Source organism: Dendronephthya gigantea, unplaced genomic scaffold (assembly GCF_004324835.1).
Source record: "Dendronephthya gigantea isolate DGI-Jeju-01 unplaced genomic scaffold, DenGig_1.0 000056F, whole genome shotgun sequence".
NCBI lineage: Eukaryota > Metazoa > Cnidaria > Anthozoa > Malacalcyonacea > Nephtheidae > Dendronephthya > Dendronephthya gigantea.
Genome location: NW_021163066.1, coordinates 921,574 through 940,340, shown reverse-complemented (window position 1 = coordinate 940,340; position 18,767 = coordinate 921,574). Strand labels below are relative to the sequence as shown.

At 38.5% G+C, this 18,767-nt stretch overlaps 1 protein-coding gene across 1 annotated transcript; it reads left to right on the top strand.

Moving 5' to 3' along the window:
- The first annotated feature begins 184 nt into the window (after window positions 1-184).
- On the top strand, window positions 185-18,688 carry LOC114529366 (spatacsin-like). Its single transcript, XM_028551144.1, has 45 exons — window positions 185-384; window positions 653-849; window positions 1,269-1,531; window positions 1,616-1,694; window positions 1,831-2,133; window positions 2,563-2,806; window positions 2,965-3,085; window positions 3,426-3,576; window positions 3,736-3,921; window positions 4,236-4,534; window positions 4,728-4,916; window positions 5,074-5,145; window positions 5,526-5,668; window positions 5,750-5,858; window positions 5,937-6,048; window positions 6,636-6,846; window positions 7,145-7,393; window positions 7,723-7,826; window positions 8,072-8,217; window positions 8,461-8,631; window positions 8,711-8,780; window positions 8,882-9,047; window positions 9,499-9,819; window positions 9,937-10,096; window positions 10,218-10,340; window positions 10,677-10,926; window positions 11,167-11,321; window positions 11,607-11,694; window positions 11,865-11,980; window positions 12,058-12,165; window positions 12,247-12,424; window positions 12,542-12,741; window positions 13,447-13,578; window positions 13,698-14,000; window positions 14,341-14,457; window positions 14,536-14,841; window positions 15,069-15,206; window positions 15,292-15,349; window positions 15,606-15,767; window positions 15,922-16,064; window positions 16,344-16,451; window positions 16,558-16,726; window positions 16,918-16,994; window positions 17,289-17,596; window positions 18,282-18,688. The coding sequence occupies exons 1-45, from the start codon at window positions 188-190 to the stop codon at window positions 18,487-18,489; spliced, it is 7,710 nt and encodes a 2,569-aa protein (XP_028406945.1). The 5' UTR covers window positions 185-187; the 3' UTR covers window positions 18,490-18,688.
- The last annotated feature ends 79 nt before the right edge of the window (window positions 18,689-18,767 follow it).

Genomic DNA, 18,767 nt, shown 5'->3' with positions numbered 1-18,767 from the left:
GCTGTACATAGAATATAGATGGAGCCATTTAGGTACAGTTCTAAAACAATATTTAACAAAACGCAAAAAACCTTTGATAATTTCAAAAACAAAATTGTTTGAAATGAAAAAAAGAAGACTTTTACGCTGATGTTTTAGAAACATCCAGGTTATGAAAGATCACATCACAAGATCAGTTTGTTCCAAGATGGCGGTCGCGGAAGGCGATAGTGTGCACACGGTGAAGACGAAAAGATTAAAAAGTGAAATAAATATCCAGGAAATAAAGCGCGTCAAGTGTTCACCTGATAACTCGTATCTTCTCCTTGCCAGGGAAGATTCAACGCTGCACGTTCTGCACGTAAATACTGGAGAAATCAATTTTGTTTGTGGAGAAGTGAAAGAGTGAGTCTGTGCTTGGTGTGTTATGACCTATGAATGTTGTATTCCTTGTTTCTTGTTTGTGGTGCTTGCTTTCGTTTTGCTTTTGCTGTATGCCCTTAAATCCTGTGCAAGTTTTATCTAAGGTGCTCACAAATGTCTGAAAATAAGGAGGCGTTTTAATATACCATAGTTTTACCATAGATAATTATTAAATTTGTTACTTCCATGTATGCGCAGATATGCATTTTTATCATTGACATCATATCTACCATTTGCAAACAATTTCCAGGTTTATGTGGAGCAAGCCAAAAGACCCTTCAACCCTAAACAGAAGTCCAACGTTTGCTGTTCTGCATCACGATGGATCAGTCGAGGTTTTTGATGTGACGAAGAAAAGCGTGATTAGGAAACCAACAGAGGAGGAATCTTTGACACATGTTGGATTGTTAACCATTGCAAACATGAAGGATTTATTGAAAGGAGAAGGTGATTGAGATATTAGGGAGCTTTAACAGTGACTATGAGTGCAACTACAAGTACAAGATTTGTGATTCCTGTGCATTGCTTGCTTATGCAATCAACCAAAACTCATAGTTGTTGAGCTTTTGCATACAAAATTTACCAAGAAACTTGCATACTCGAAAGCTTGATCACTACCAGTTTTTGGCTGATGATACTCATAGTCGTACTCATAGTCACTACTAAACCTTACAGCTTACAACATAAGCATCTTGTTCAGTTAAAAAAAAAATACTAGTATTGAGCACACCTGCATACTTTCAATGTTTGCTTGTCTGGTAAAAACATCTAGTGTATTGTATGATATGTTTCATGAGTGGGGCATGTTTTACCAGAGTGTACTAGTAGCTCTTCTAAAGAAACAAAGCACTACCTTTTTCTTTTAGATCTTAGCCTGAAATTGTTTAGACTGATAGAATCTCGGCAAGTGTCTCTTGAGGATGATGAGCATGCGGACCGTGTGACGTTGTTATTTGGAGGTTATATTGTACTGGTGTTGTCATTTGGTTTGGTTGCTTCAGCTGATGTTGTGAATTGGTGTGAAATCATTAAGAATGTATCCGGTGTTCCTTTTCTGTTGCCGCAACAGGCAATTGCTGATGTAAGCGTTGCCAGGGACATGTTGTTTATCCTGTACCAACATGGCTTGGTAAGTGATGGGTGATGAAAAACGCTTGCATGCTGTTAGGTCTACCATGTTTTTGTATTTTGAATGTTATAATATACGCTCTAGATCATTGTTTATGACATGACAAACTGGATATTTCTTGGCTGGATTGATGTGTTTCAATCAGGTGAACAGAATTTTAAAGGTATATCCACATTTATGAGATGCTTTTGCAAAACATTGGGACCAACAGGCCTATGCGACCATACTTTTTACCTCTCTTTTCGAAGTCCTTTTCATCTTTCCCTCACTTACAGTTGATTTTCAAACCACTTCTGTAGATGATATCGGGCAGTCTTCTCCTAAACGACCAACTGCAAAAATATTGGACGTTAATGTGAATGGATCAACCATCATTGTCTGTGACGGTCGAAACTTTGTGACCAAGATTGATGTAGTGAAATATTTTGAGTGTTTTCCAACAAATCTGGAGGCGAAGGATAGTTTGACCAAGGCTAAGGGTTTTGGAAGGAATATGGAAAGAGAGAAATCTAGGAATATGGAGTCAGAATACAGTCTGTGTGGTGATTCAGTTTGGAAAAGTGAGGTTCTGGCAATTACCAGTAAACTTGATGCAGATTCGGGTATGTGATATCAATTGATTAATAATATTGGTTATGATGATTATTATATTGATGATGATATTGGTGATGGTATTGATGATGATGATATTGCACCTGGTGATGATGATATTTAAGCAATAATGATAATATTGATGATAATATTGGTGGTGATGATGATATTAGCAATAATGATAATATTGATGATGATATTGGTGGTGACTATGATTATGGTTTTGATGATGTTTATATTGATGATGATATTAGTGCTGCTGATGATGATATTAGTGCTGATTATAAGTGTACATGTATTAGTGATAATACTGATATTCTTGAAGATATGTGTGTTCATATCTAATCATATTGATTACGGTGATCAGATCACATTATATTGAGGATAGTATTGATGATGAAAGTGATTATGAATTTTTTTAATGATTATGATTTTGGTAGAAAAAAACACTGACAAAAGAAGCCCCCGACATTTACAAGACGGTGATGATCTTGTTGTGAACACAGCTTGGTCAGTCACTATCTCCTCACCTCCCTGGATGAAAGAATTCAAAGTGCTTGATTTGTATTCATCATTTGACTCCTTCCTGCTTTGCCTTGAGTCAAACAACACAACAGAGTCTTGTGACAATCATGGTGTTTTGTGTTGCTGGGCTGCCTGGAAGAAAGAATATCTGCTCAATGTGTAAGTCTTTTGTTAGTCAATTTCCTTCGGGCATTTCTGTCCTAAAACGTTTACAGAACGTGTTACATTTGCACTAGTTTTGTGTGTTCCTGTTTTGTGATGGAAATAAAGATTTTTGATGAAATTTACGTATTTCTGTTTTCGGTTTTGTTGTACAGATTTTTAGAAAGGACACTGGTCGCATCTGGTGGACAAACTACAAAACCGTTATACCTGTTGACAAACAAAGCAATCGGGGTACCTGTGTTTGATACCACGCAAAACCAACTGGTCAACAAGGTTGGTATTGAAAAAGTTACCACCAGTGTTACTCTGTCAAGATTGATACGTAACTAAGAGCTTTTGATAACAATCATAGTGTCATATTTTGCCTAACTCTGTTAAATCGTGAAGGTGTCTAGGCCCCTTCTGACAGACGATTGTGGTATTTTCGAAATGTGACATCTCGCTATCTTGCAAGGCAATCCTTCAAACTGAACGACCATTTTGCACCCCTTCCCTTTTCTAAAAGCAAGGGGAACGGTTGCTCCCACCCCTCCCCGATTTCGGCGTTTCTGTTACTGTTAAACCTACCATCAACCACCATCTCGTACAATCACCACTCTCTCTTACCATCCAGCTTATCACCTACGAGAATGTCGCGATGGCAGAGAAGTTGTGCTATCTCAATGACTGGGACCACTTCGCCGTTCCTATCAGCGCCCTTGAAGCCGCTCTTAAACACGGCCAACTAGACACGGTCGCTTTCTACCTCAGAACCAAAGGCAAAGGTGTAGTAGCTATATATTATTGAAATTGAAACATAATGAATAGATTAGCTGATCAAAAACTAGCTCAGAATCAAGACGCGGACAGTTTTCGTTGTGTAAACAGCGGTGAACAGTTAATTTTTTTTAGGTTTTTCATTTCAAATTTCTTGTTATTTCTAGCGTTTACAACAACAGCAAACGATATGGAAAACGCAAATCCAGTCAGAGCTCTATCACCTCTCTCCTCCAGTGGATCCTTCATCTCGAAACAACTTCACATGAAACAAAGTCATTCTGAAGAACTCGCAGAGCAAATCAAGGCTGTGGTCAATTTATTAATTGTCACCATCACCGCAAGTTCTAAACGTAAGCTTCGTGATTTATCCGGTTTCTGATACAGGGACAGAGTTGCAAAAAGACTTCAACCTTCCTCCGGTAGGATTTCAAGTTTTGAAAACCTTCCTCAAAATGGCGTTACTTCACTGAGTCAAGTGGCAACCAGCATAAAGAAATATTTGGTTTTTTGGTACATGCATGTGATCAGTTACAGTGTTTAACTTTGAACCTTCCTCACAAACCTCATTCAAAGCAAACCTTCCTCCGGGTGGTACCCGCAGCTTTTTTGCAACTCTGTACAGGGAACATGTGTGAAAATGTTCACCTTTCGTATTTCTCCGTAGGTAAACACAGTGTTCAGTTCACGAGTCAGCTTTTACAGATGAGTTTCGATTATGTCAACGGTTTAATACAGGATGCTGTCTGTTATATTGATCGTGAGATGGGCAGTAAATCTGACAGAGAACAAATACAAGATATTCTCATCTACCTTACGGCGAAAACCATGGACCTGAGGTCGTTACAATACGGAATACCAGCATTTCAGAGCGATGGCAAAGAGCGATGTGAAAAAGACGGAGAAAAATCGAGCTCAGAAATGCGGGACATTGTTTTCGAAAATTGGTCGGGTATGGACGATAAGGTCAGAGCCCTGAGATTAAACTAGTTTTTATGAATTTTGGAATTGATATTTTTCATATCTCAAAAGTTGTGCAAATGTAGCGGTCATAATATTGAATAACATCCTCAAACAGTCTACTTATCTCAAATTAATACGATACGTTACCGATAATTTATGACAAATTTACCTATGACGTGTTTCATGTTGTTCACAGGATGTAATCCGCGATGCCATTCTCAGCTGTCGTGTACCGCTGGCTCAAGTATATTTCTTGAACGAATCCCAGTTCAACACGGCTCACGACGGATCTCTACGATATATTATGGAAACTGGACTAAGAATCGTGTTGGAGGTCTTAGCAAAGAAGGACATGGCGACCGCATCGGAAATGATACGGAACATGGTAGGGTTTTTTTGTTAGATTGCAACTTGAACCTTTTATGACTTGCAAGAACAGTTCAGCGCATTAGAACTGATAGAGTATATGAGATGCATTCATAGGTTTTGAAATATCGTTTGTCACTACAGTAAGTAGTATTGTTTTGTTAAAATTGTTTCAGGGAGATGATGTTGTTCAACTGGTCAGAAAGATTTGTCTGAAAACATTTGATCGTCCTTTAAGAAACTACTTGGTGAGTTTGGCATAATATACAACCGTTTTTAAACGAGATTCCTAACGGAAGACAGTTTAAAAGATCACTGATAGAGCTATCCAGTATAAATATAGTTAGTTTAGGTTTCCCCTGTAGTAACACTGGATCAATAAGAGATGATCCTTACTGGACCTCTAGGAAGAACAGTTTAGAACTGATACAGCTATCCAGTATAAATAAAGTTAGTTTAGTTTAGGTTTTCTCCTGTAGTAACACTGGATCAATAAGAGATGATCCTTACTGGACCTCTAGGAAGAACAGTTTAGAACTGATACAACTATCCAGTATAAATATAGTTAGTTTAGTTTAGGTTTCCTCCTGTAGTAACACTGGATCAATAAGAGATGATTTTTTCTTAGATCGAGCAGCTAAAAAGTTGGGGAGAATTGAGTGAGGAAGAGATTGGTTCAGTGGAGTTCATCAAATCACTTGAAAGCGTTTACGACAGTCAATCCTTTGAAAGTTGTCAAATACGAAGATCTCAAGAGAAGCAATCCAAATCGTAAGTAAGCTTCAGCCCAATTCAATTCAGCTTGGAGCTCAGTAGTCCATATCCCATCAACTGACATCGAATTTTGTTTAGTTTTGACAATCTCGGTCTTCATCTACGATCCTTGGAGCCAGGCTCATCGCACAAGAAAAATCCTCTCGTCAAAACAGGCAGCATTGCACCGCAATATCAAGCAGCTATGGTTCGTATAAATTTCGCGGCTTGTGTCCCATCGGGGTCTCCTCAACACCCCCCCTGATTTGCGTGATAACCGTTTCAGATTTCCCGAGTGTCGGGGGGATACGCTGAAGTTTTACTCGACTGGGTTATCGCTTGGGACACCGTTACCAGAGAACGAATCCTTCTGGAAATGCTTTGTCACGATGAAAAAGGTTTGTAGATCATGGAAGCTAAACAGAACGTATGTGTACAATACAACTGTGACTGGAAATAATGTAGGCATTTTAATATTTGATGCTTTATGATGCGTTCATTATTCGGAGTTATGGGTTGTATTGATTTTGTGAAATGTTGTGAAAATGCTCAGTGGTCTCGTTCATGTGCAACAATTATAGTTAAGATTAGGCTCCACGCTATTCTAGTTATCCTGTGTAAGATTAGTAATATTGGCATATCTCCCATCAGCTGGCTAACACCTTTATCAGGGGCCGGTTGTATCAAGCCCGTTTAGCTTAAACGGCAGATAAGTTCAAAAAAGAAATCACGTCTATCGCTTTATTCAACAAGCAAACAAAATGTCTTAACACAAATATACTGTTTACAACTACATATTCAGTGCATAATATTAAAGTTGACTCGTTCAAGAGAGATGTAAGAGTGTTATTTAATTTTGACCTATCCGCCGTTTAAGCTAAACGGGCTTGATACAACCGACCCCAGTACTAAACTATTCTCCTTACTCCTTATTTCAGAAATTCCGAGATTTCACGAATGTTTTACCACAATTTCTTCCTTTTAGCTTTTCACGACATGCGTTCTCTGGTGTCAGAGAGGTCGCTGTGGCAGTATTTGAAAGCTCACTGCGAAACAACTCGAATCGCTGAATGGATTGCAGTGACAGCCCAGGGGAATGGCTCGTCGGATCTTCCTCCGCTGACCACGGAAACCAGCAATGATCTTACGGAGTGTACGACTTTCGTTAAGGAACTGATCTTAGATGAACTCACAAGGTGAGGAGCGGATTTTGAGGATATTATGTCAAGTTTGAGGGAGTTGGAAGCACGAATTTCGTTTCATTTTGATGATTTGTTTCTCGCTAAACTTACCTCAGAAGTCGCGAGGGCAAAATATTCTCAAGAATGTATTCAATGTTTTCCTTTGCGAAGCTTGCGAAGATTGTAAATGTGACAGAGAAAAACAACTTACTTCTGTTATATTAGACAAACATTATCTCCTTTCTTCTTTTCCAAAATCTGCCGTTGGCTGTTAGCTCAAAGAAAACAACTTGTACATCAACTTTTCTTTTAGAAATGGATTATTTTCAAGCACTTTGCTTCAAGATTTCCCGCTGTTATTGCGTCATCTGTGTCGCGCAGACACGCTGTTCAGCAAGGTTCACCCGTTGCATGACGTCACGAGGACGTGTGGTCCGAGCCAAGGTCAGGAACCTGGGTCCGAGGCGGTGTGCTCGCCCCAGGCATTCCACAAGAAGATGGTCAAATATTGTTCCGACAATGACTTCACGAACTTGCTGTATTGCTATTTAGACTTCTACAGGTAAGAATGGACCGTTCCCCTATTAAACTAAATCCTGAACTAGGACAATTCGTCTGTTCTGAGGTATACAGCTGAAAAGAGCTTCCCAAAATTAGTAAATTGGGAGAGTTTGGTTGCAAAATGTTGAAAAATATGAAAAATATCTTCGTGCAAAGTCGACAAACAATTTTATATCATTTCATACAGCGATATTTTTCACACTTTGGGATGCTCTTTCCAGCTTTACTAATGAATATTACTAGTTTTAAACTTTTTTGAAGGAAGAATGTCTTTCCATTCATCCTATCTGGATCTTCTTATCCCACTTTATGTATCTGTGTGTGTTTTAGACTATGTCAGACCTCAGAGGAATGCGATGAGCTCACTTCCGAGGATATCCATCAAGACGTTGATATGTTGTTAAAGTTTCGTCTAGTTGGCATTTTTCCTTCGGGTGGGTTCCACAGAAGAGACAAACTTTTTCACAAATCATATTTCTATTTCTGATAAAATATACACCCTAGACAATGACAATGACTCTGCAATAGTTTCGAAATAATTGTCTTGCTTTTAAAACTCAAATCTTGGCCTACACTTTAAATAATATTTCTATCACTTGTTTTTTGTTCCAAAACCTTATATTTTCAGGTTCCTAAAAGGAAACTCATTTGCCATATCTTTTCTTGTATTTCATTCCAGACTCCTCCGTGATCAGTTCAATGTGTTTCTCGAACAGCAAAGCAATCTTTCGTTCGGATTCATCGTCTTTAATGGAGATGCTGAAGAACAAACGTCCGATCATGGCCATCGCGACTTGTCTGTACGCCCCAGTTGATCTCTCCAAGGTAAACAAAATTTCTGTGCTTATAGGAAAGGCTGAATTCTTTTCGCTTGAGTGTATTTTGTAGGTATATGTGTTCATATGCATGTTTGCAAAATTAGTCAATTACCATAGAAAAGTTGCGATATAGGTAAAAAAACTGTTTAGATGCAGTTGTTTATCAAACTGTTTAGCTGCAGTAATGGACAAGGACTAACTTTGGATTCCTTGTAAAGAAAGTATATATAATTTCACTTTTCGCCCGTAGATTTTGAATCCCAGCGCTCGGCATGAACTTGATGATATTTGGCAGTTGGATGAGAAAATTCTGAAGTCTTCTCTCAGTGGTTATCCAAGGTTGTCATCTGCCCTGTTTCCACGAGCTGCAAGTCATAATCTCAGAGATAACCCTGATATTACACTTTACGAACTGCTCCAGGTAATGAAGAAATACCTAAAAATAACAGTTTAGAATTGGCAGAGCTACCCAGTGTAAAGTTTCCATTTCTTTGTTTCAGGGAAATTGTTCATTTGAGGTTTCTGGATTGTTCACATGGCAGACGACAAACAATTTAGCGGCTAAAGGAGGTATACGGGTCGTTAAACGTCCTTCTTTCTGTCAGAACTGTTTCAATCATTGAATTTATTGACGATGTTAATAATATCATGGTGTGTTTTCATCGCTGCAGGTGCTGCGACAGATATGCCTCATTTCTCGCACAAACCACTTGTAGAAAAGTTTGGACACAAAGAAGTACTTACGTATGTCTACTTTCTCAAACATGGTCGTCCATCATTCGCGTATGCCAGCTTCATGTCAAAATATCAATACAGAAAATACATTCCACGAACAAGGTATGCTAAACTGCACTATCCTTTTTACTAGATAGCTCTATCAGTTCTAAACTGTTCTTCCTAGAGGTCCAGTAAAGATCATCTCTTATTGATCCAGTGTTACTACAGGAGGAAACCTAAACTAAACTAACTTTATTTATACTGGATAGCTCTATCAGTTCTAAACTGTTCTTCCTAGAGGTCCAGTAAGGATCATCTCTTATTGATCCAGTGTTACTACAGAAGGAAACCTAAACTAAACTAACTTTATTTATACTGGATAACTCTATCAGTTCTAAACTGTTCTTCTCAGAGGTCAAGTAAGGATCATCTCTTATTGATCCAGTGTTACTACAGGAGGAAACCTTAACTATAAGCAAACTTTATTTATGCTCAGTTAAAGTTGAATTGGCAGGAATTTGCATATTTCATTACTTTCTCCATATTTCATTACTTACTTTCATTACTTTAGTGTGTTGAGAGCAACTAAAAAAGCCTATCAACTGGCCATATCACATTTTGACAACAATCGCATCGTATACAGCTGTGTCGCGTTCCTAGAACTCCTCTCTGTCGATACGACGTTTCTCAGAATTGACGTGGCGGCCGCAAAACGCTGCTTACATCCGGGAAACAAAGAGGAGCTCCAGTGCACGACAATCGAGGAATTGAAGAATGCTATAGTCACAAAGTTATTGAAATCTGCTGTTGACATGCAGGAGAAACCTAAAGTGCTTGTTAGGATATTAGAATCATCCACCAAGAGTATTATTAGTAAAGAAGGTCTTGACCGGTTAGTTCTGCTTGAATTAGTCTCGTTTGAATTTTGTTGACTAGTCTAAACTGTTATTCCTATAGAGGTCCAGTAAGGATCATCGCTTATTGATCCAATAAACCTTCTTTGTTTCAGAACATCAAGAGAGGCAAGTGAATACTGGTCGTTACCAATCCTGTTCTGTCGTTCACACAACATGACTCTAACTCCTGTCTTTCTTATCGACTGTGCAAAAGCTGATAAATGGTTGACATTCCTGTGCCATGCCCAGGCGGTACAGTTTCCTAAGAATCAGGTATGATGATGATACATGTAACTCTTTCAGAGGATTTTGAAACCTTTGGCACGATTTCACATCAGACGAGTTTCTGAGTGAGAGCTTCGGTATATAGTCTTTGTTTATTTTCACCCCGTAGGTTCTGAGCATTGTACAACATCATTTTGAAAGTAACACTGTGAAGGAACATCTTCATCAAGCCTTGGTAAACATTGTCACGGTTAATATAAAGGACGGTGGAGCACCAAAGCGGAAAGCCAAGGTATCGTTTTAACCCTATTGTTGGTGAAGTATTTACAATACACACGAAAATTTGAAAGTCGCATTTCACCTTCAGACAGACATATGTCATCAATTGATAATCATGTAATCAATTGGTGGCTATGTGATCAATCGACGATTATGCGATCGATCGATGACTATGTGATCGATCGATTAGTATGTGATCGATCGATAACCGTGTGATCAATCGATTATATTGTCATCAATTTATGACTATGTGATCAATTTATGACTATGTAATCGATCGATGACTATTTGATCAAGCAATGATGATCACTGTTCTAAGAGGTAATCGTTTTTTATCTTATTGGTGAAGACTCCAACAACCAGAAGGAACGTTCGTTCCCAGTATTTGTCGCGTGTTATGGGCGCCTCGCCCGTCGGAAAGTCTGAGATATCTGCGAAGTCTCCGGAGAAATTCGAAACACCAACGACCGTTGCCGAAGCCGAAGAGGCAACGACGGAACTTGATTTTGGAATGGAGAACGATTTAAAATTGGATGAAGAAGATGTCTCGGAGGATGAACATGACTTGGAGATGAAAAATGAAGTGAAAGAAGTGAAAGGTAAGTGGAAACAGACAGTTTGAAGTGAAGGGAAATCTACTCACATGAGTTCTGTACAACATCAGATCACTTTAAGGTAGCTCTCATTCAAGAACATGTACCACCTTCGCATGATCTAACCATGCTTAACTCAGTCAACTGAGAGAGAACACAGGAGAGACTTAACTCTACTCACATGAGTTCTGTACAACATCAGATCACTTTAAGGTAGCTCTCGTTCAAGATGCATTCTGTGTTTAGTTACAGATCTGAATCCAGAAACGTCACCAGATAATCTATTCGATGTTTTGTCTTTGTGTAATGACGTCAATGAACCATGGCGAGCCATTCTTGCTCATTCCATCATTTTGAGAAGACCACTCTTTGCTGTCCTTTCCGCGTGTGATATAAATAAAGTAAGCATTACTGTAGAAAAATAAACTAAAGCACTATCTGCTCTAAACTGCTTTTCCTAGAGGTCCAGTTAGGATCATCTCTTATTGATCCAATGTTACTGCAGGAGGAAACCTAAACTAAACTAACTTTATTTATACTGGATAACTCTATCAGTTCTAAACTGTTCTTCCTATAGATCCAGCAAGGATCATCTCTTTTTGATCCAGTGTTACTACAGAAGGAAACCTAAACCAAATTATCTTGTGAATTATGAGCTTTATGAATTCCTTTCCAATATTCCCCAGGAGGTAAAGTTGGTAGACTGTATGTGCGCATGGCTTTGTTCCGTTCACAATAAAGAAACTCTCCATCCAGTATTGGACGACATAACAGGTGCTTAACATCCTCTACTTAGATTTGATTCGTTCAACTCGCTCTCTTAACCTCGTTACTAGGCGAGAAGAACACCTCTTCAGTGCTACTAAATTCCACTCTGTGGAAACCCCAATTCTGCAAAGTTACCCTAAGTCTTAGCTTACCTCAATTTTTTGTCGCTTGTTTAGATATTCAATGGCACAAATGGACCTTGGACAATCTTCTCGCTCTGATCTTAACCATTTCAAAATACGGCTTGGAATACGTTCACAGTTTGACAAGAGTCTTTTATCTGTTTGACCCCGTGAGTACTAAATATTTTGACATCAAAGTCATTTCTTTCACGTGTACTGATTTCGTTGTCAATTTGTTTCCCCCCAGGACAATATGTTGCTTCCGTTCATGCGATTCTGCGAGGCTTTTTTAATTCACATGGACTTTGTTGCCGCTGGTACTCAGCTGTCTGACTTTGTTGTACAACATAAATCAGTATGTATTTTTCATCCTTTATTGATCCAGTGTTACTACAGGAGGAAACCTAAACTAAAATAAGATCATTATATTTTGTAGGTCTCTGTGAATGACAGTCTTCAACGTCAGATGGTTATTGGTGATTTATCGTGGTGCGAACGAGTGTCGAATGGTGTTGTGCAGAACATGCTGAGATCTTGTGAAACTATGTTTATGCAAGTACAACTATTGAGATTGTTGTGTCATAGTAAATTTGGAATTGGATTTACTATCATGGGCAAGTGTCTTGTTTTCCCTTATAAGATCCAGAGATCAGAATGTTTTGTTGTCTTTTCAATGTTTTCAAATCTCTTTGTAAACACTGAACTTATCACCCAAATTTTCTATAATGTAGTTCCAGACTTCAAGAAACTCTACATGATCAGTCAAATACTGGACGAAGGCTTGGTCTTTGCTCAGTGTTTAGATCTGACATCAGACGAGGCGGAGAGGTCGAGGGTTATGGAGGAGTTGATTCAACGGAAACAATTTTCTTCGGCGCGGCAGTATGGAACCCTCCTGGGAATATCTTGTGACAAAGTCAGCGTAATGCAGGTATGTCGATGATGAATCTCTGATGACTAAAGCTGTTCAGTGTGAGTAAAGTTATTTTAGTTTAGGTTTCCTCCTGTAGTAACACTGGATCAATACGAGATGATCCTTACTGGACCTCTAGGAAGAACAGTTTAGAAGTGATAGAGCTATCCAGTATAAATAAAGTTAGTTTAGTTTAGGTTTCCTCCTGTAGTAACACTGGATCAATAAGAGGTGATCCTTACTAGACCTCTAGGAAGAACAGTTTAGAACTGATAGAGCTATCCAGTATAAATAAAGTTAGTTTAGTTTAGGTTTCCTTCTGTAGTAACACTGGATCAATAAGAGATGATCCTTACTGGACCTCTTGGAAGAGAGCAGAAACTGATGAGCTATCCAGTATAAATAAAGTTAGTTTAGTTTAGGTTTCCTTCTGTAGTAACACTGGATCAATAAGAGATGATCCTTACTGGACCTCTTGGAAGAAGAGTTCAGAACTGATAGAACTATCCAGTATAAATAAAGTTAGTTTTGGTAGTTAGGTTTCCCCTGTAGTAACATGGATCAATAAGAGATGATCCTTACTGGACCTCTAGGAAGAACAGTTAAGATCTGGTTAGATCTATCCAGTATAAATAAAGTTAGTTTAGTTTAGGTTTCCTCCAGTAGTAACACTGGATCAGCCAGTAATTCTCTCAAAGTCTTTGTTATCTTTTATTTTTCAAGATTATTAATAAAAAGGAAAATATCCAAGATTCTCGACTCTGGGCAAATGAAGGCGATCGCATTGAATTCTGGCAGAGTTGTGATCGATACTTTGAGGAGCAAGGGTGTACTACTGCTGGCCAATTCTTTGAGGTGACTGCATACTCACCCAGTGCATGTGGTGTGACTTCGTTCATTACTAATCCTTACAATGAGACACGACGCTTGTGTGCACAAAATCCAATTTAACTATATACATCTTATGTTTTCAGGACGAGGCTGGCGCGAAGACTGTGTCCAACCGTGAGAAAGCCACGCTGCTCTGTCTGGCGTTGAGATGGTTTTCTGGGAAACGCTTGCAAGGCAAAGCTGCGACCAAGTCCCCAGATGATCTGGCAAATTTGGAGAGCGAGATGTGGCTGTGTGTTATCAACGATAGAATATATTCCACCGATGAGGCGAAGCTGAAGTCCTCCATTAAAAAGTTCACTTGTTGTGAAAGTAATTCTGACTTGGTTCAGCAACGTATTGTGGCGGTAGATCAAGGTTTTGCTCCTCTTATCAAAGATGAAAAGGTGATTACACCAATGATTTGCCATTGTTTTTTCATCGTTGAAATCTCGCTGTTCTCCATGTCATCCAGTTGTTATCCAGAGATCAGAATATTCCATTGTCTTTTCATTGTTACAATCTCGCTCTTCTCCATGTCATCCAGTTTTGATCCAGAGATCAGAATCTTCCATTGTCTTTTGTCATCCAGTTATGATCCAGAGATCAGAATGTTCCATTGTCTTTTCATTGTTAAAATATCACTGTCATCTAGAGATCAGAATATTCCATTGACTTTTCATTGTTTTAAAATTCTGCTGTAGTAATTGGCCTTACCCCATCTTACCTTGATCAACTTCTGTTAAGATGCGTATGGTGTTGAAAGATATTCTTGGCGAACTACTGGACGATGGTCAGATCACACAAGCACGCAGAATAGCTCAACTTTTTGGTGTTTCGACTACAGATCTAGATATCGTACTGGTAAGCAAAATATTTCGCAATTTATATATTGCAAAAGCAGTTTCACCTGACAAAATGCTGTGTTTGCAATCCATCTAGACCTGCATATTTCTCGCACAAGAAATCCTCAATCCTGATTCATTGGACGCAGAGATGAAAGCTTTGTTTGTCCACCAGGACAAGCCAACTCTCTCAAATAGCTTGAGGTCAAGCGGGGATGATTTTCTGGGCAGTTTCAGCCAGAGTATACAGTCGAGTCAATCAGATTCGAGTGCGTCTCAAGAGGGAATCGCCTCCTGGACTGTCATCAGTGATAATCTTGCTGCCATGAAGAGTCTAGCCAGGTCTTGCAAGTTTGGAAAGATTTGTTGCGCGAGAGTTATTGTTGCTTATAAAATTTGCCAAGTAAGAGAAGCGTTTTGGGCTTGTTTTTCTAAACTAATTATCGAAGAGAATTGCCCTATCAATTTTAAACTGTTCTTCCTAGAGATCCAGTAAGGATCATCTCTTATTGATCCAGTGTTACTGCAGGAGGAAACCTAAACTAAACTAACTTTATTTACACTGGATAGCTCTATCAGTTCTAAACTGTTCTTCCTATAGGTCTCGTTAATCTTTCTTCTAATTTTTAGACATTGGTGCTTGCTTTTGATAAAGTGGTTTGCTCCGATCCTGTTGAAATACTATGTAAATTGCTCGAATCTGCTGTGGACCATCGCTTTCAGCTTGCCTCTCAATATATAAAAAAATTCAACTTGGATTCTACGATGGTAATGCCAGTATCCCTAGGACACAATGGTGATTTCTTATAATGATAATAATAATGATGGATTTTTCACATTGTATTTGTTTCAGATCGCAAGGTTTGTCGCCAAATCGATTACAATGTCACTGAATGTATATACAGGTTCAGGTAAGGGCAGACGTATGCTTCACCAAGTTTTAATCTATTGTCCCCGGAGATTTGGAAGGGATTTGCCCTATCAGTTTAGTCCCTGAAGCACCTCATAAGATATTGTGGTGATATATGGCATAGAGTCAAACTGGAAGCACCACCTTCACCACAACCTGACCTGAGGTGAAATCATCATCAAATTCTCAAGTTATGTTTTTCACAACACCTTTTCGATTGTCAGTGATAAAATAAACTGGAATGTATTTCGTTTCAGATACTAAAGGAGAGAAGGTTTTCATTTTCAATCCTACTTCAAAAGATGACATGAACGGTGTTACTGGTCTAGCTGAAGACAAACTCGTTCTTGGTGGATTTTTGTTTGACGAAGCTGTGCTTTTTGCTAAGAACCGTAAACATCACAAAGCGACCTCATCTGGTTAGTATAAAGCTGAAAATAATACGTCAAATAGAATATTGCAAAGCAGTAGGTGCTAGACTAGTGTCTATAGGTTCAAGAACTGTCAGCATGGCTGGAAAGAGGTTACAAAAGCCAGCTTCTTTTATCATTTTCATTCTATCGTGTATTTCAGCTCTAGCAATGGAGGTGGAACTGTTGATAAACGCACACAATTGTCAAACCATGGCTTGCAACACTGAGGGAATATCGTCCATCCTAAAGTTGGCTCAGTTATGTACACATGCTCTTGCTGAAGGCCACGAATACCAACTAATGGTAAAATAACCTTAATTTCAAATGGAGATATGCATATCATCGTGGTGTTCTGATAAAGCCAACGTTTTAAGAGCTACTTTATACGTGACAGATCTTTGAACTCTTCATTTGTAAATACTTGTGAATAACAAAATTCAGTCCACTGATTTTAATATCAAATCAGCTGTAATCCACTTCGAAAAGCATCACTATATTTTCCTAAGTATTTCGGATTCCTTCTGCTGTAAGACTGGACTAATAGGACAAGACCCTAACTGGAGTTTTTTAAAATCTTTTCAGGTTCGTCTTCTCACAGGAATTGGGAGATTCTCTGAGATGACGTATATTTTCCAGACGTTAATGGATCATCATCATTTTGAATTGTTGATCAAGAAAGGTGTTGATAATGTGGGTAGCCTTGTGGTGATTTGGACCTTAGAAATACCTTCGACTGCTGAACACTAACCCTTGCAGTAAACCCTGCTGTAATTTATTTTTTTCCATGACTTTTTAGGAGAGCAAACTAAAGATTGCCTTGCTCAAGTACTTGGATAAACATTACTTTGACGACACAGAAAAACATCGCTTAGTTGCGATTCGTTTCAACATGTATCGTGAAGTGGCAGTCAGCTTGAAATCCTCAGCTGATTCTCAAGTAAACAAGCTTGTTAGAAAAGGTTTAGGTAGGTTCAGTCAAGGAACATTTAAAACTGACATGGAGCAAGTTTAGTTTAGGTTTCCTCCTGTAGTATCACTGGATCAACAAGAGATGATCCTTACTGGATCTCTAGGAAGAACAGTTTAGAACTGATAGAGCTATCCAGTATAAATAAAGTTAATTTAGTTTAAGCTTCCTGTTATTCTTTTTATGAAGGGCCAAATAACGAAGTTCGTACTCAACTTGTTGCCATCGCTCAGACGTACACTTATGCTATGGAAAATTTCAAAGAGGTAAATGTAATAATACTAGCCTGACTAGTCTAAATAATTACTGCTTTGCAATGTTTTATTCAGTGTTTCTCTTTCAACCTTCCTCAATGTCAGTTGTTCATTGCAGTACTGCTAGTCTGACTGAGTGTTGCCTGTCGTTACTAATACTAGCCTGACTAGTCTAGTACTTACTGCTTTGCAATGTTTCATTCAGTGTTTCTCTTTCAACCTTCCTCAATGTCGTTGATCAGAGTAGTACTGCTTGCTAGTGACTGAGGGCTGAATGTTTCTATTAATACAAGCCATTCTTTTCAGGAAGGATGTTTACTTCAAGCTCTGGAATGCGCTAAGAAACACCGTCTAGTTGAGCTGCAGAAACATCTTCTTCCAACGGGAATGGTCATTTTGGACTTGAATGATAAGTCTCTCGCAGAGTTTCTGGCAAAATACAACAACTTTTTCGAGGCGTACATCGTTGCTGATGCATACAACAAACGCTCGGGGGATGTTTGGGTCGAGCCACTTTTCAATCATGTTATTCTACGAGGTGATTTTAGGTATCTCGATGAAATCTGTAGCGTTTTCCAAATTTCGAACGCTATTTTGTCTGAGTTGGTTCAAAGGTAAGGATTTTGTTGGCATTTGTCAATGTGACACGTTAAATAGATCTAAACTTTCTTTATTTATAGACTGGATAACTCTATCAGTTCTAAACTGTTCTTCCTAGAGGTCCAGTAAGGATCATCTTTTATTGATCCAGTGTTACTACAGGAGGAAACCTAAACTAAACTAACTTTATTTATACTGGATAGCTCTATCAGTTCTAAACTGTTCTTCCTAGAGGTCCAGTAAGGATCATCTCTTATTGATCCAGTGTTACTACAGGAGGAAACCTAAACTAAACTAACTTTATTTATACTGGATAGCTCTATCAGTTCTAAACTGTCCTTCCTAGAGGTCCAGTAAGGATCATCTCTTATTGATCCAGTGTTACTACAGGAGGAAACCTAAACTAAACTAACTTTATTTATACTGGATAGCTCTATCAGTTCTAAACTGTTCTTCCTAGAGGTCCAGTAAGGATCATCTCTTATTGATCCAGTGTTACTACAGGAGGAAACCTAAACTAAACTAACTTTATTTATACTGGATAGCTCTATCAGTTCTAAACTGTTCTTCCCAGAGGTCCAGTAAGGATCATCTTTTATTGATCCAGTGTTACTACAGGAAGAAACCTAAACTAAACTAACTTTATTTATACTAGATGGCTGATGGCCCTATCAGTTCTAAACTGTTTCATATTGTTAGATATCGCTCAGAGTTGCAACGGAATACAACGGCCATCCTGAACATGAAGAAAGTGATGCATTGTGAGAAAGACATAATATGCAGGTATAAAATTGCTGTTGAACTCGGGTATAAAGACGAGGTAGACGCCATACGGCAGAGCGAGGCTGGGGCCTTGGTACGAGATACTTGTGAATTAAATCCGGGCCCGCGTTCCTCTAATGGATGAGTACTTCACCAACAGAGAGACATGAAGTACCCACGAATGATGAACACCATTCACTGGCAATAAATAATCACATAAAGTTTTTATATTTTATTAGAAATAATTTATTATTAATTTGAATAATAATATTGACTGCTAATTACGAATTCGGGCGAATAAATTTGTGTGTAAATAAATTTGCCAATTTAAATATATTTATAAATGTGAGATGAAACAAATTAAAGGTTTGTCAATCTTAAACTATTTTAAATATTGAATTTTCAGTTTAATTTGCTTTTTAA